This window comes from Rhinolophus sinicus, linkage group LG01 (assembly GCF_036562045.2).
Source record: "Rhinolophus sinicus isolate RSC01 linkage group LG01, ASM3656204v1, whole genome shotgun sequence".
Classification (NCBI taxonomy): Eukaryota; Metazoa; Chordata; class Mammalia; order Chiroptera; family Rhinolophidae; genus Rhinolophus; species Rhinolophus sinicus.
The window spans coordinates 157,931,110-157,943,746 of record NC_133751.1 but is presented as its reverse complement, the minus strand read 5'-3'; the positions used below and the strand labels follow the sequence as shown (position 1 = coordinate 157,943,746).

General features: G+C 43.7%; 1 protein-coding gene across 10 annotated transcripts in view; it reads right to left on the bottom strand.

Annotated features, from left to right (window-relative positions):
* The window catches only part of RAPGEF4 (Rap guanine nucleotide exchange factor 4), a 277,635-nt gene that overhangs the window by 120,768 nt on the left and 144,230 nt on the right, over positions 1 to 12,637 (bottom strand). For 9 of the 10 annotated variants that reach the window (XM_074338157.1, XM_074338103.1, XM_019727445.2 and 6 more), the window contains one exon: positions 1,129 to 1,201. In XM_074338157.1, coding sequence (XP_074194258.1) covers positions 1,129 to 1,201 — 73 coding nt within the window. Of the gene's footprint in view, positions 1 to 1,128; positions 1,202 to 12,555; positions 12,574 to 12,637 lie in introns of those variants that run through there. The other variant, XM_019727450.2, reaches the window with a different exon arrangement.

Here is a 12,637-nt window from a genome sequence, read left to right as displayed (position 1 = left end):
TAGGGTCACACAGCTAGGAGACAGCACAGCTGGGATTTCACCTCAGGTACTTCTCATGAGCCAGTGAGCCCTAGATCAGCCAGGAGAGAAAAATCAAGAATAGGGGCAGAAAGGAAAGGAAAGAAAGATCTGCCCTCCTCCCGCAGGACAGAAGAGAAACAGAGGGAGAGAGAGAGGGCAGGGCCTACACAGAAATAGTGCACCCAAGGGGAAGGAAAGTGAGGAAGCTCACTTAAGATCGTGGTCAAGTGGGGAGGACAATCACCTACAGAGTGACAGGTCTGGGAGTAACAGTGGATAGGAAGCTAGAAAGAGGAGCTAGAAAGGAGACAGGAGGAGGATTTGAAGGGTGACTCTCTGGCTCTGAAGATGTTCCGAGTGGAAGTGCTGCCTGCTGCGTCACTGCGTCTAGCTGAAGTGCCACCGCTTCAAAAACCCCAGTACTTGGTACCTTGTCACATGTAAATGTGCAAGAGCCATAAGGGGACTCAGCAATGCACCGAGCATCGCCCAGGGATAGTAACCAGTGCTAAATAGGTGCTTCCAACATGCACACACAGATAGACTCAGGACACAGGATTTCTTTGAGCCTAGTGGGCACTCACTAGAAAAGAGTATCACAAGAGAAAAACTCCCTTTCTTTTATGATCAGACGGAGACTGGTCTCTTATAAAAGGCCCGGAGTTTGGAGAGGCCGTGATTTAAGAAGAATAGTGACACGTGCTGCTTCTCTCTTTCATCAATAACATCAAAATAAGCAAGAGGTGGAGCTCTCAGGTGTCTCGACTTGACTGGGACAAACACAGTTCATGAATTCCATTTTTTTAAAGAGCACAGAAATAACACTGGATTTCACTATAAAATGAAGAGATCCCCAGAGAGCTTCCTAAGTATGCTGAAGTTCCAGCTGGCACCAAAGCATACCTCCCTCCATCAGCTAAAACCACAAAATAATACTGTGTTAACAATTTTTCAAATTACCCATGTGGGCTGTCAGGTCTGTTTATCCACAAAGGAGTCTGGAAACTTATTCTGTCAAGCTGGTGTAGGACATATTTTTTTTGTCACATGAAAACACACACCACACAACAAATTTTTAGATACAAAATGTTCACATTTTTCACTTACTGTCATTGTTAGTTCCCGTTTCCATAACACCATAAGGAGGAGCCAGAAGTCCTGCCATGTACTGTCGATATTTCTGAAAGACAAGATTGTAAACTCAATGCACAGATATTTACTCACTTGGAGCATTCATTTATTTACACGTTAAAAAGCAGAAACGTTGGGTGTCAGGAAGCATCTGAGTCTTGTATTTATAGAGCCATGAAACGTGCTGTCTGGGATCTGTGGTCTAAAATAAAGATGCTGTGTTCTAAAGAGGTCTTCCTGAATAAGACTGAATGCTTTCTCCGCCCAGGGAGGGGGTTCTATCTCAGCCAGTTCATTTGTGTACTTGTGACTGATTACCCGAATTGTGTGGTCTTTTACCCTCCCTCCACATCTTGCCCAGCTTCTCACTCCCGCAAACAAATGCTCAGGTTTTTGTAGAGGGAAAAGACACTTGGTTTTTATAGATGCAGATACAAATAAATAGGTGAATGGCACTGAATCAGCTTTCTTTCAAAGCAATACATCTCTGGAAAATGTCTGTTTTGAAAGAAGCTGATTTGCTTCCATTTACTTACTTCCTTTTACATTATACACCTGCCCATATGTGACTTGCAAAGAACTTTTGGTATGTTGTCAAATAGAAGGGGTTGGCTTCCTTTAGAACTATTTGGATTCCCCTGAATTGTATCCCCCTGACTTTTGGTCCAGGAATGCTCTAAAACCTGGGGCTCAGCAATATATACTAGCCCCTGGAGTCCGTGCTGTTTTGAAGGGATAAGGCTTGGTGAGCATAAAGCAATCTAGAGCCTCCAGCAAGAGAGGAGTGGCATTTACAAAGAATGGAAAATGAATATGAGAATCCTCTCTTCTCAGGTAATAAATATAGCCTCCTCCCCTTTCAGAATGAAAGCTGGGAAATTTTATTTATTGCATGGTGTCATGTATATTTATGGTTTGTAATTATGATGACACATAAATATTAAACAGCATCAAAAGAATCAACACTCTGGAATGTGCTTGTGGGATACACAAACGTCAGCAGAAAAGACTTCATCTGTAGCAATGGGCAGCTGGCAACGTGTAATATTTGAGCAACCACCTGGCCCATTTGGTAGATTTGAATGGTGTTTGTAATGTAACATTGACGATTTCTCAAAAGAGCCTTCTTCTAATCAAGATGTGACTAGCTTTTATTTTTTAATCCTTTCGTGTTCTCATTCTGAGGCAACTATACTAACACCTGCACGCAAACATTAAAAATCATGATTTTCTCGCTTCTGAGTGAACTAATCACTCAAACATCCCCACAGGACCAATCTGTCACCCTGAATTCCTGACAGTTCCTTTGATAACTTCCCACTTCCGATTCACTTCTTTCTGATGACACCCTGTACTCTTCTTCCTCACGAGAACGCGTTGATGAAACACATTTCTCGGCAGGACATTATGCTGGACTCAGAACTAAACAGGCTCAGAGAGAGCAGGCAGGGATGGGGCTACCTTATAAGGGGCTTATTGGCACTGAAGGGGCGACCTGAAAGGTGAGAGGTGACTCTATTAGTGACTCTAGATTGTGACGCAGTGCATGTCTTCATAGAAACTTAAAGGCCACTTCAAGCTTTCTGAGAAACAGAAAACAAAAGGGAATTAACCAATTCACCAGGCCACGGTTAACGAGCCCCCCACATGAAAAGTCAGCAAAGGCCAGCTTAAACCTGAGGTCAGCAGTTTTTCAGAAGCGACCCAGCACATTTTTATGGTGGTTACTGTCACCTTTACATTCGTCCCACACCCCAGCTGCAGGGCTGTGCAGTAGCCTGGCTGTGTCCCTTGACAACGTCCTCTTGGGAGCCGTGGTGGACCTCTCCCTGCAAAGCCTTTGTCAGGACCCCAACATACTCTGATACCTCAGTAACTTAAATGGCTTCACTCAATCATTTTTAAATCACCATATGCACTGGGCAGAGCTATGGCTTTAACTGCCCCACACCCTGACCCACACTGTGGACGGCCCCTGGCTGGAGGACTCCTCAACCTTCCCCCTCCAGTCCTCCAGGAACGATGAGGACAGTTAGGAAATCAGTTATTCATAGGACCAGAAAACCACAAGGGCCTTCAGGGGTCTTAGAAGAGTTTGGTACACTTTGTTCTTAGGGTCTACTCCTGGCTTGGTCACTAAGCAGCTGGGTTACCTCAAACACATCCTTCGAGATCTCTGGCTTCAGTCTCTTCATCTGTAAAATGGGTGCTCTGAATTTGATCCAGGGTTCTTAAATTTTATTCTGCAGAACCCTGAGTTCCCTCAGACAAGGGCATTGTGCAAACAGAGCCCTCAGCCCCTATGGCAACTAGAGTGTCTTCACTTTTATCTGTTTTATAAATTAGAGTTCTAAGACCAATTTCATGTGAAAGATGGCATTTGCATCTAAAAAATAAAAGTTTACAAACCCCCAAATTAAATAATCTCTAAACTTCCAGCCAGACAGAGGTCACTCAAAGAAATCCATGAAGAAGCAACAAAGGTCAATTGAGGACTTATCTAGGAAGTATTAGGGACCCTACTATGTTAGGAAGACTTCTGTGGTTGTGGATTGGCCAAGAGACAGGTGGCTCCACACCTGACAGGTTTATTTAAAAAACGGGTACTAAGAATTTATCTGAGATGCACCACAGTGCAAGGCTGACCTTCTCAAACTGAACAGTGCAGACCCCCAGTGTGGCATCCTGCAGGGCAGGCCGGCATGTGAGAGGGGCTCATGGGAGCTCTTCCTGGAGCTTAAATTTTATTCCATGCCAAGTAGTGTAGAGGATTATTTTTATACTTTTTAACATGGAGTAGAAAGCTAAATTTGCATACATTTTAAAGATTAAAAGCATGAGACTTCAAAGAAATTGTGAGCTTGCTGCTGGCTATGTCTCGCTACAAAGGGTCTAGATCCAGGGCATAATATATTGATTTCGTCTGCATTCGGGGAACTTCAATGGAAAAAAACTAAGAACGTCTGATGTTATGGAAAGCGGCAGACATTGCAATCACCCAAGAAAGGGGTCTTAATTCTAATTCCACCCCATGCTACCTGTGTGTGAACTTGAGTAAGTGACCTACCGCAGTGTTCTAGCTAAGGAACCTGGGAGAATGACACCCGTCTTTCAGGACCAGTGGGAGGATGAGAAATAAAATCTGTGAAAGTGCCAAGCGCATATCAGGCACTTAATAAATGGTTGCTGATAATAATAATAATAATAATAATAATAATAATAATAATAATAGAAATAATGAGTGAAGGACAATCAAGCTACCACAGAATATTTGATGATATTTCCCAAGCAGTTTTAGGAAAGAACATTCCCTACATGACAACTTCATTACTGAGGCTGTGGATACACACTCAGTATAAACACTCACAATGCATCTACTGACCTGTCTGTTAAATGGGGCTGCAGAGAAATAAGAATTTAAATAACAGACTTTCTTAAATAGTTTTATAGTAAACTGCCTATTTTTATATTCACATGCAAAACAGTCCAAGGAGAAAAGAAGAGCACAAGAGAGCAAGGTCAGAAATAATTTAACAAAAGTAAGTAATGCCTTTCAGCCATCAGAACTGTTTTTATTAACGGGATCCTTTAAAAACAAGTGAATCTGTAAATGACAGTTGGCCAGTTTGTAAAGTAAAGTCAGTTCCTGTGGCTCAGAACAGAGGGAGGAGGGAAGGTGGATGGGGGGTGGGGGGTTAGAGTAGAGGGGAAGGAAGATGTCTTCGGGCTCAGGAGACCAGATGTGGGTCCCTAAACTGAGGTGATAATGTGCTACCAGGTACACTAATATTTTCTGAGAAGGGACAAAAGATGACAGTCTCAGAAAGGTTAAAACCTAGCCCATCTCCTGTCCAATCCATTGCCCCCACCAAGCCACTGAGAAAGGCTGGCAGGAAGGCGGGTAGAGCAACTACCAGGCCAACGGGTGCTGGGGCAAAATCTAGATCTGCTCCACAGCCTTAAGCCCTGGCCTGGGGCTGCTCCCCCTTAGAGCAGGGGTACCTCTCCCTAATTTGCACAAAGGCTCTGTGTGGGCTAGGAGATAGAATACAGTATTTGGGTGGTATCTGCTGGGAGAGGAGGCATACTAGAGACATGCCACACTCTGAAAGGCCAATGTCAGTTTGTAAAGCAGGACTTGCAGAGAATAAAGGAAAGCTGGCAGCTTGAACCCTAGCTGGACCCTGTATGATAAGAGAAGAAGGGGTCTCAGTGGGGCAGGACTCCTCACCCGGGAGGTCACCGTGTTGCTGACACACTGTGAAACCTTTTCTGGATGTTCTCCAAGCTGCTGCCTGCTGCCAAGGTCCACCCAAGCTACCAGCAGGAGCCTCCCTGAGAGAGGCCAGTGTGGCACATGGCGGTGACCACATCCCTGCCCAGCCAGCAGCAGCAGGGCGGAAATCGGAGCTTTGGGCACACCCCTTCCCAGCAACTGTACCCCCGCCTTCCGTCCCTGGGGCCTAGGAGATGATCAGGTTGCAGGGAAAACATAAACAGTATCCTTAGGCTGGGATGTCAGCACTAGAGAAGCATTAAAAACAGGAAGCCACGCGGATGAGGCCCTGGTGTGAACACCTGTGGGGAGGGGCACGTGCTCAGTCCAGGGACAACTAATGACAGCCCAGGGTGGGCAGTGTCCAGAGTGGGGAAGACTTGACAGGGCCGTTCCAGGGGTGTGGGGCTCCGTCGTCTCATAATGTCCCATTCACTACATCTTTACTACGTTCTCCCAGAGTATTAAAGCTGAGTTCATAAAACGTAATGGCAAACAGTTCGCCTGTACTCTCTGTGAAAGCATCATAATTATGTGGTGGAATAGCTTGGAATAGGGGTATAAAGTCTAGGTCCTTTTTTTTCTGTTTCTTGGCAAGAGTTCTTTCACAACTTCTGTACGCTATATAATGTATGATGTGAAAAGGGACATGACACATTGCTCTAAAATCTCAGAGAGCTAGAGATATGAAATATGGGAAGAGTAGAAAAGAGGAGGAAAGCAAAGCAGTTGTAAATGGAAACCTTCGAGTGGAATTTTTCTGTTTACCCTTTAAAGCCCTATGCACTGCTTTTCTCACAGCAAATCACTGGCTGGACTGGGTTCACTCCTTATGCCAAAGTATTCTGTTTCTTTGTTTCTTGATTTTTATAGCATTGGCATAATGGGGCACCAAGCACTTCCATCAACACTTCTTCTTCAATGATGTTTAATTACATCCGTTGGCTCGATTGTAGATATTTCTAAATGGAGGCAAAATTCTGCTTGCCAACTCCTGGCCATTTTTAATTCATGACCAACCTGCAAGAGCTATAATTTGGAGTGTGATAATCACAACTGTAGCTAATGGAGGAAGTTTCCAAACCCAAATTGTCCAAGAATCCTAGACTAAAGCCCGAGTGGGATGACGCTGCAAGTGAGCAAATAAAGTCTCTCTGAAAAAGGCACCTGTTTGAAATTCTCTGTCCTACTGGCTTGTGAAGATGTAGGGTTCCTAATGTACCCTCAAGCGAGAGCAGACTTATTTACTGTGAGGAGCAAAAGTGTAGCCAGTTCTCATTCAGTCAGACTTATAATAGAGGTTAGTCAGGTTAACCCTGAAGGAACAGGAGAATAAATATATATGCATTTGCTTAGTCAAGGTGACAAGGGTGGCCCAGTGGGGTCCTCACAGACCTTGCATCGAGTGAGGGGAACAGCCCTTCCCACATGACCATACAAACAATCATCTCAGCATACTTGAGCCAGAGGCTTGAAAGGAAAACAGTACAGTGCGTACTGAAAATGTGGCTGCGTGGTAGAAAGTGGGACAAATTCAGATTTGGGAGTCAGGGCGCTGACATGGAATCTGAGGCTGAGGAGGCTTGGGCGTGAGGGGCAGGGGAAGGAAGAACAAGGCTTCCAGCAAGAGAGGGAACACATGTGGTGTGAAGAGACACAACCAGTCTGGCAGGAGCGTCAGGACGAGGTGGGTGAGAGAAGGTGGGGAGGCCCGAGCAGTGCAGGGGCCTGACAGGTGACACCTTGCATGCAGGTCGCAGGCCGTGATGATGAGTTTAAACACTATCTAAGTATCACAGGAAGCAGTTTAAGGGGAGAAGTGACAAGAACGGATAGGTGTTTTTAAAGGATCATTCTGGCTGATGAGTGGAGAATGGTTTTGAAGGGGAAAAAAGGAAGGCATACACCCTTACGGGGAGGGCAGGCCTGGATGTGGCCCCTCAAAGAAGCCTGAACCGGGGAAGAGGAAGAGGGGGTGGTAAAGACACTTCACTCCTAGAGGCCAAACTACTTACAGGTAATGATATTAAAGACTCGGATTTCTCGTTGAAGCGCACTCAACACATCTGTACTTTTAATAGGACTAAAAGGTTCGGAGATTTCAAGGAGCTAACTGAAATGATTAAAATTTAAGTTAGTGCACACTCTGTATATTTGACTAATTAAATTAGCTATGAGCTCCTCTTAGGGAAACTCAAATTGAGAACAAGACACACACACAGTAGGTCAATGCGATTTAATTGAGAGTCATAAAATAATTTCCTCTGGAGCTGTTATTGCATAATAAGTCGTCATACTTCTCTTTTTGCTAAGCTTGACCCTACTACAGTCCATCTAACAAATAAATGTGACTACGAAGATCGAAAAAAATAGCCACTGCCTCCTTGTTGACAGAAAAAAAACTTGATTGACATTTAATTTAACCATATCAGTCTTCAAAGGGTGATAGGTATTAAGTATAGTTATTGTGCATTAAAATGCTCAAACCCAGCTCTTGGAAAACTAATAGGAATGTCAGTAATACATATAATGGAAACATGCAAGTTCCAAAAAAAGTGCTAAATACTGATAAGACAGAATTAGGATGCAGGGATCATTTAAAAAGCTAAATAAAGGATCATTTCACAGGAAGTAATAGCTTATTAGTGCAAATCTACCAACATTTTGTTTTTGCTTTCTTGCTCTACAATGTGCTGCACAAAGGGTAGTAGGCAGATCGGACGGTGGACAGAGGAGTGATTTACGGGCTGCTATGATCTGAGTGTGTCCCCTCCCCCACTCACAGGTTGAAATCCTAACCCCCAAGGTGATGGTGTTAGGAGGTGGGGCCTTAGGGAGGTGATTGGGTCCTGAGGGTGGACCCCCTGTGAATGGGATCAGGGCTCTTAGCAGAGACCCCACAGAGCTCCCTAGCCCCTTCTGCCCTGTGGGATCTGGAAAGGGGCCTTTACCTGACCATGGTGGCAGCCTGATCTCAGCCTCCAGAACTGTAAGAAGTAAATTTCTGTCGTTGATAAGCCACGCAGTCTGTGGGATTCTGTTATAGTAGCCCACGCGGACTAAGGCAGGGGGATAGGAAGACTTTACTGGCCCAACCAGGTATCTGAATTTCCCACTTTAGAGACGTTCCTTTAGTTTCTGGCTTTGTCCCCCAAACTCTGAAACCACTGGGCCAGAGATACTATGCATGTCTCTGGTTATTTTCAGGCCAGGTTTCTGTAGAAGCATCCATATAAGTCACCTGTCCTGCTGCCTTAACTCCAATCCTACCCTGTAACCCCCAGTGGGCATTCAGGACCCCAGCTTTCTCCATAGTCATGCACATTGGACGCTAGAATGGAAACTATACAAGGGCAGTGGCTTTTATGTGTTTTGTACATCAATGGAACTCCACAGCCTGCAGTAAGCTACTGCTTAGCTTCAACTATTCTCGACTTATGGAGACTTTCTACTTCAATTCATTCTAAACTCCTGCAGCTTTTCTGCCCACACACATTGTTTGTGCCTGCTTTCTTCCTCTCCCTTCATTATCATCCTTTCTATTATTTCTGTTCCAAGATCCATACCAACTGGATAATCACAGTACAGGAGCTCTGTGTGGTTTGGGAAGCTCCTGGTCATTGTGGGACACTGCACCCCTTGAATCCTTTGAGTGGTTCCTGGTCTTTACCATCTCTCTACTCTAGACAACATGAAGTGTAGTATGTCTTCCCTATGGTGTGTTCTTAGAGGCCTCACTCATGCCCCGTACTTTCTAACTCCCCTCCATAACATCGAATAACAGATTAGGCCCCTCTTCTCCCAGCATGAACGCTAAGAGGTGTCAATAATGAAAGTGGTGCATTAGCCATCCGGGAAATAAGTGTAGAAGAGAACTGCACAGTGCCGTGTGTCAGAGGGGGTGGGGCGTGAGAGAGGGCAAGGATGAAAGAAAGCTTTAAGATCCAGGCAAATGTGAGTTCCATCCAGTTCTGCAAACATCTGCTGGTGCTAATAAGCCTTTCGAGCCTTCCCATGAGCTGCCCTCTTCTTGCTGCCACAGCTACAGTTCTCACACTCGCCCCTGGGTCACTTGTCTCCAACCACACTGGCCCCCTTGAGTGCACTCAGCTTTCCCCTGCAGTCCTTTCTGCTGCCTGGAACGTACGTCCCACCACTGGCCTCGCTAATTCCCACACTTCTGCACTTCTACATGACTTCCTCGGAGTGGCCTTCCCTGAGCCGCACTTGATATGAGTCTCTTTTATTCTCTCTCTCAGCATCACGCCTGAGTCATCAGTGTTTGCCATCAGCGTGCCCAGGCGACGTGTGGGTATGTACCGTATGTGAGTGTGAGCTGGTTCAAAGCCTTTCTCCTCTGCTCCATTACAGGCTAACAGGACATTCTCCCACTGCATACCTAAAACCTCGCACAGGGCTGGGCCATAGCCGACTTTCAGTGACTGTTGAGTGAATGAATAAATGAAAGAATTTCCTAAGCACTCTGAGGTTCGGGTTCTTCAATAATAAACCAGAAATATTACCACGTCCCAATCATGGTTGATGGGAGAACTGAATGAAATAATCCATGCACAGCTCTTCACAACCCTGGCACGCAAGGTATATTGGTTCCCATTCCCTCCATATCATGTCTTCTCAGGCCGAATCTGCCGAAGGGCACATTTCCATTTAAAAAACTAATGCTTGAAAGAAAAATAAGCCTAATGCATGAAAATCTACAAAAAGTAATCTAATGATTTGGAGATATGATGAAAGAAGCTATTGAAATCATATGATGTACATGGTTAAATATCTCTGTGATGTTTGTTCGCTCTTTATAAATAAGCCTCTTGCTTTCAGAGAAGGGACAGGAGAAGCATGAAGATCACTTGATGCTGATAAAAACAAAACCTAAATCTGACACATCAAAATCTATTTAAATTACAAAACTGAATACTAATCAATTTTCTAATTTAAAAGGAAGTACAGAGTAATAGAGTAGCCAATCTGCTCCACCAGAATTACCACGGAAACACACTCATTAGTGAGAATTTCATTTAAAAAGACCCATACATGAATTTTGCTGAAAAAAACTGGCAGTCATATATAAATAGTTGAAGGTAGAAAATGATTCATTTTACATACCTGGCTTATTTTTTCATAATTCCGCCTATTGCTGCTCCTTTCTAAGCCACGTCATCTTTGATGACTGCTTTATGGTTTTGTTCTAACTACGTACTATTCTCTCCCCCCAACTCCTTCCCTCCATCTTGTTCCCTTTCCCTCTCCCCTCCCACCCTCCACTCTCCCCCCCTTACAATTTTAGTAATGAAAAATTATAGTAATTATATTTTTTAGCAATGAAAATAACAATTATAGTAATGAAAATAACAATTTTCATTACTATAAAACAAACATGTGATAACAAATTTAAACTACAAGTTTATAAAATGAAAAAAGAAAATTGTTTCCCTCCACTACCCTCCACCTACTGACCTACCCAGTCTCATTGCCAAAACTCATTTCTCTGTGACGTCCAAAATGTTTCTATGCACACACCAACATACAATTTCAACTGGTTTTAAACCAATGGGATAGTATGGTATACAATACTTTATCCTCTTTTTTTTCAATCTCTCCTTAATAATATATCTTGGACAGCTTTGGCTATCAGAGCACATTTCACTGTTGCTTTCTTGTTAGACACCTCATTTTTTTTTTTTTTACTATATTCCCATTTAACACAATTGAGAGAAATCTGGAAAATATATTGAATTTACTCATCAAAAGATCTTCCCTGAGTTTAAGGCAAAAAGATAAAGATCACATACGTGGGTTTTATCAAGGGGTGATTTCAGTGTTATTCTTGAAAATGAGATAGCATTGTAAAAATTTAATTCCAAGGCAAACAAATATGCAAATGTATTACTCAGAAAAGTTTTTTGATCTCTTTGATGGCTCTATCTAATTGGTGTCATTATGTTGTAACTCCAGTGACTGCCAACTATATTTCTATAAACTTGGCAAAGGCTTCTCATGTAATACATTTGAGGAAACAATATTGTGTGTGTTCTCTTCCCCAACACTATCAGAAGAAAAAAGAAATTTAATTTCAATCTCTGACAGTTCAAAAATAATAGAACAGAAATTATAAAACATTATGGATGGTGTTTGAATACCATGAGTGTTAAAAGGAGCCGATTTACTGATTTTGATAACTGCCTTGTGGTTATATAAGAAAATGTCCTTGTTCTAAGGAAATATGCACTGAAATATTTAATATTTAGCAGTAAAGGAGAAAAATATCTCAACTTACAAATGATTCAGAAAAATATAAGAGAGACGGAAAAAGCAAATGAGGCAAAATGTAAACAGTCGGTAGAATCAGAGTAAACAGTCTAGGGGAATTATTTATACTAGTCTTGCAACTTTTCTGAATATATTTAAAACTGTATCAAAATGAAAAGTTGCCAAGAAATGAAAAGGAGTCAGAGTTGAAACTTTGAATGATTTCTCTCAATTCATTTATTCTGTCAACATCTGCTTTTCCCAACTCGGCTCAATGACAAGCTCTCCCCATTTTGTAGGTCCAGCTGCCTCTGCCTTTCCAGCAAGTCCTGATTGGAGTGGGCATTCTGCCCCCACCAGCAGGGAAGGGCCAAAGTTTCCCCCAGGTGCCCTGTGCCCAGGTATCCGGCATGTGAGGAGGGGTGCAGGAGTGCAAAGGATTACAAAGCCAGAGCTTTCCCTAATCCCACCTCATGTACTCAGCCCCCATATCCGGGCTTTAGCCTTTACTCCTGTGTGTCCATTTGCTGCTGGAACTACAGCCCAGCCTTCAACACATTCCACAGCCTGTCTTGCCCTTGCCTGCCCCTCTTCCCTAGCGGGCCGTTCTTGTCCTTTATCCTTCTAGTTCTAGCCGGAAATACCGCCCACCCTTTACAGGTAACCCAAAAGCACAATGCGATCACTTGGTCTGATTTTCTGTTCTGTCACTGGTGGCAAACCTTTCCTCCAGGCCCCACCCAACCAGACCAGAGGATCTCCTTGGTCTCAGTGCCGTCCTGTATCAAATCAGAACTTTCTGGGCTCTGCTAGCACTGTCATTTTGATTGTTGGCCACTGCCCTCGGGGGTCAGACTTACAGCTTTTTAACTGGGTTTTCTGGGAAGTGCACTCTGGCTTCCTTGCAGTTTCCACACTGTATTGCCTTGAGGCCCAAGGACA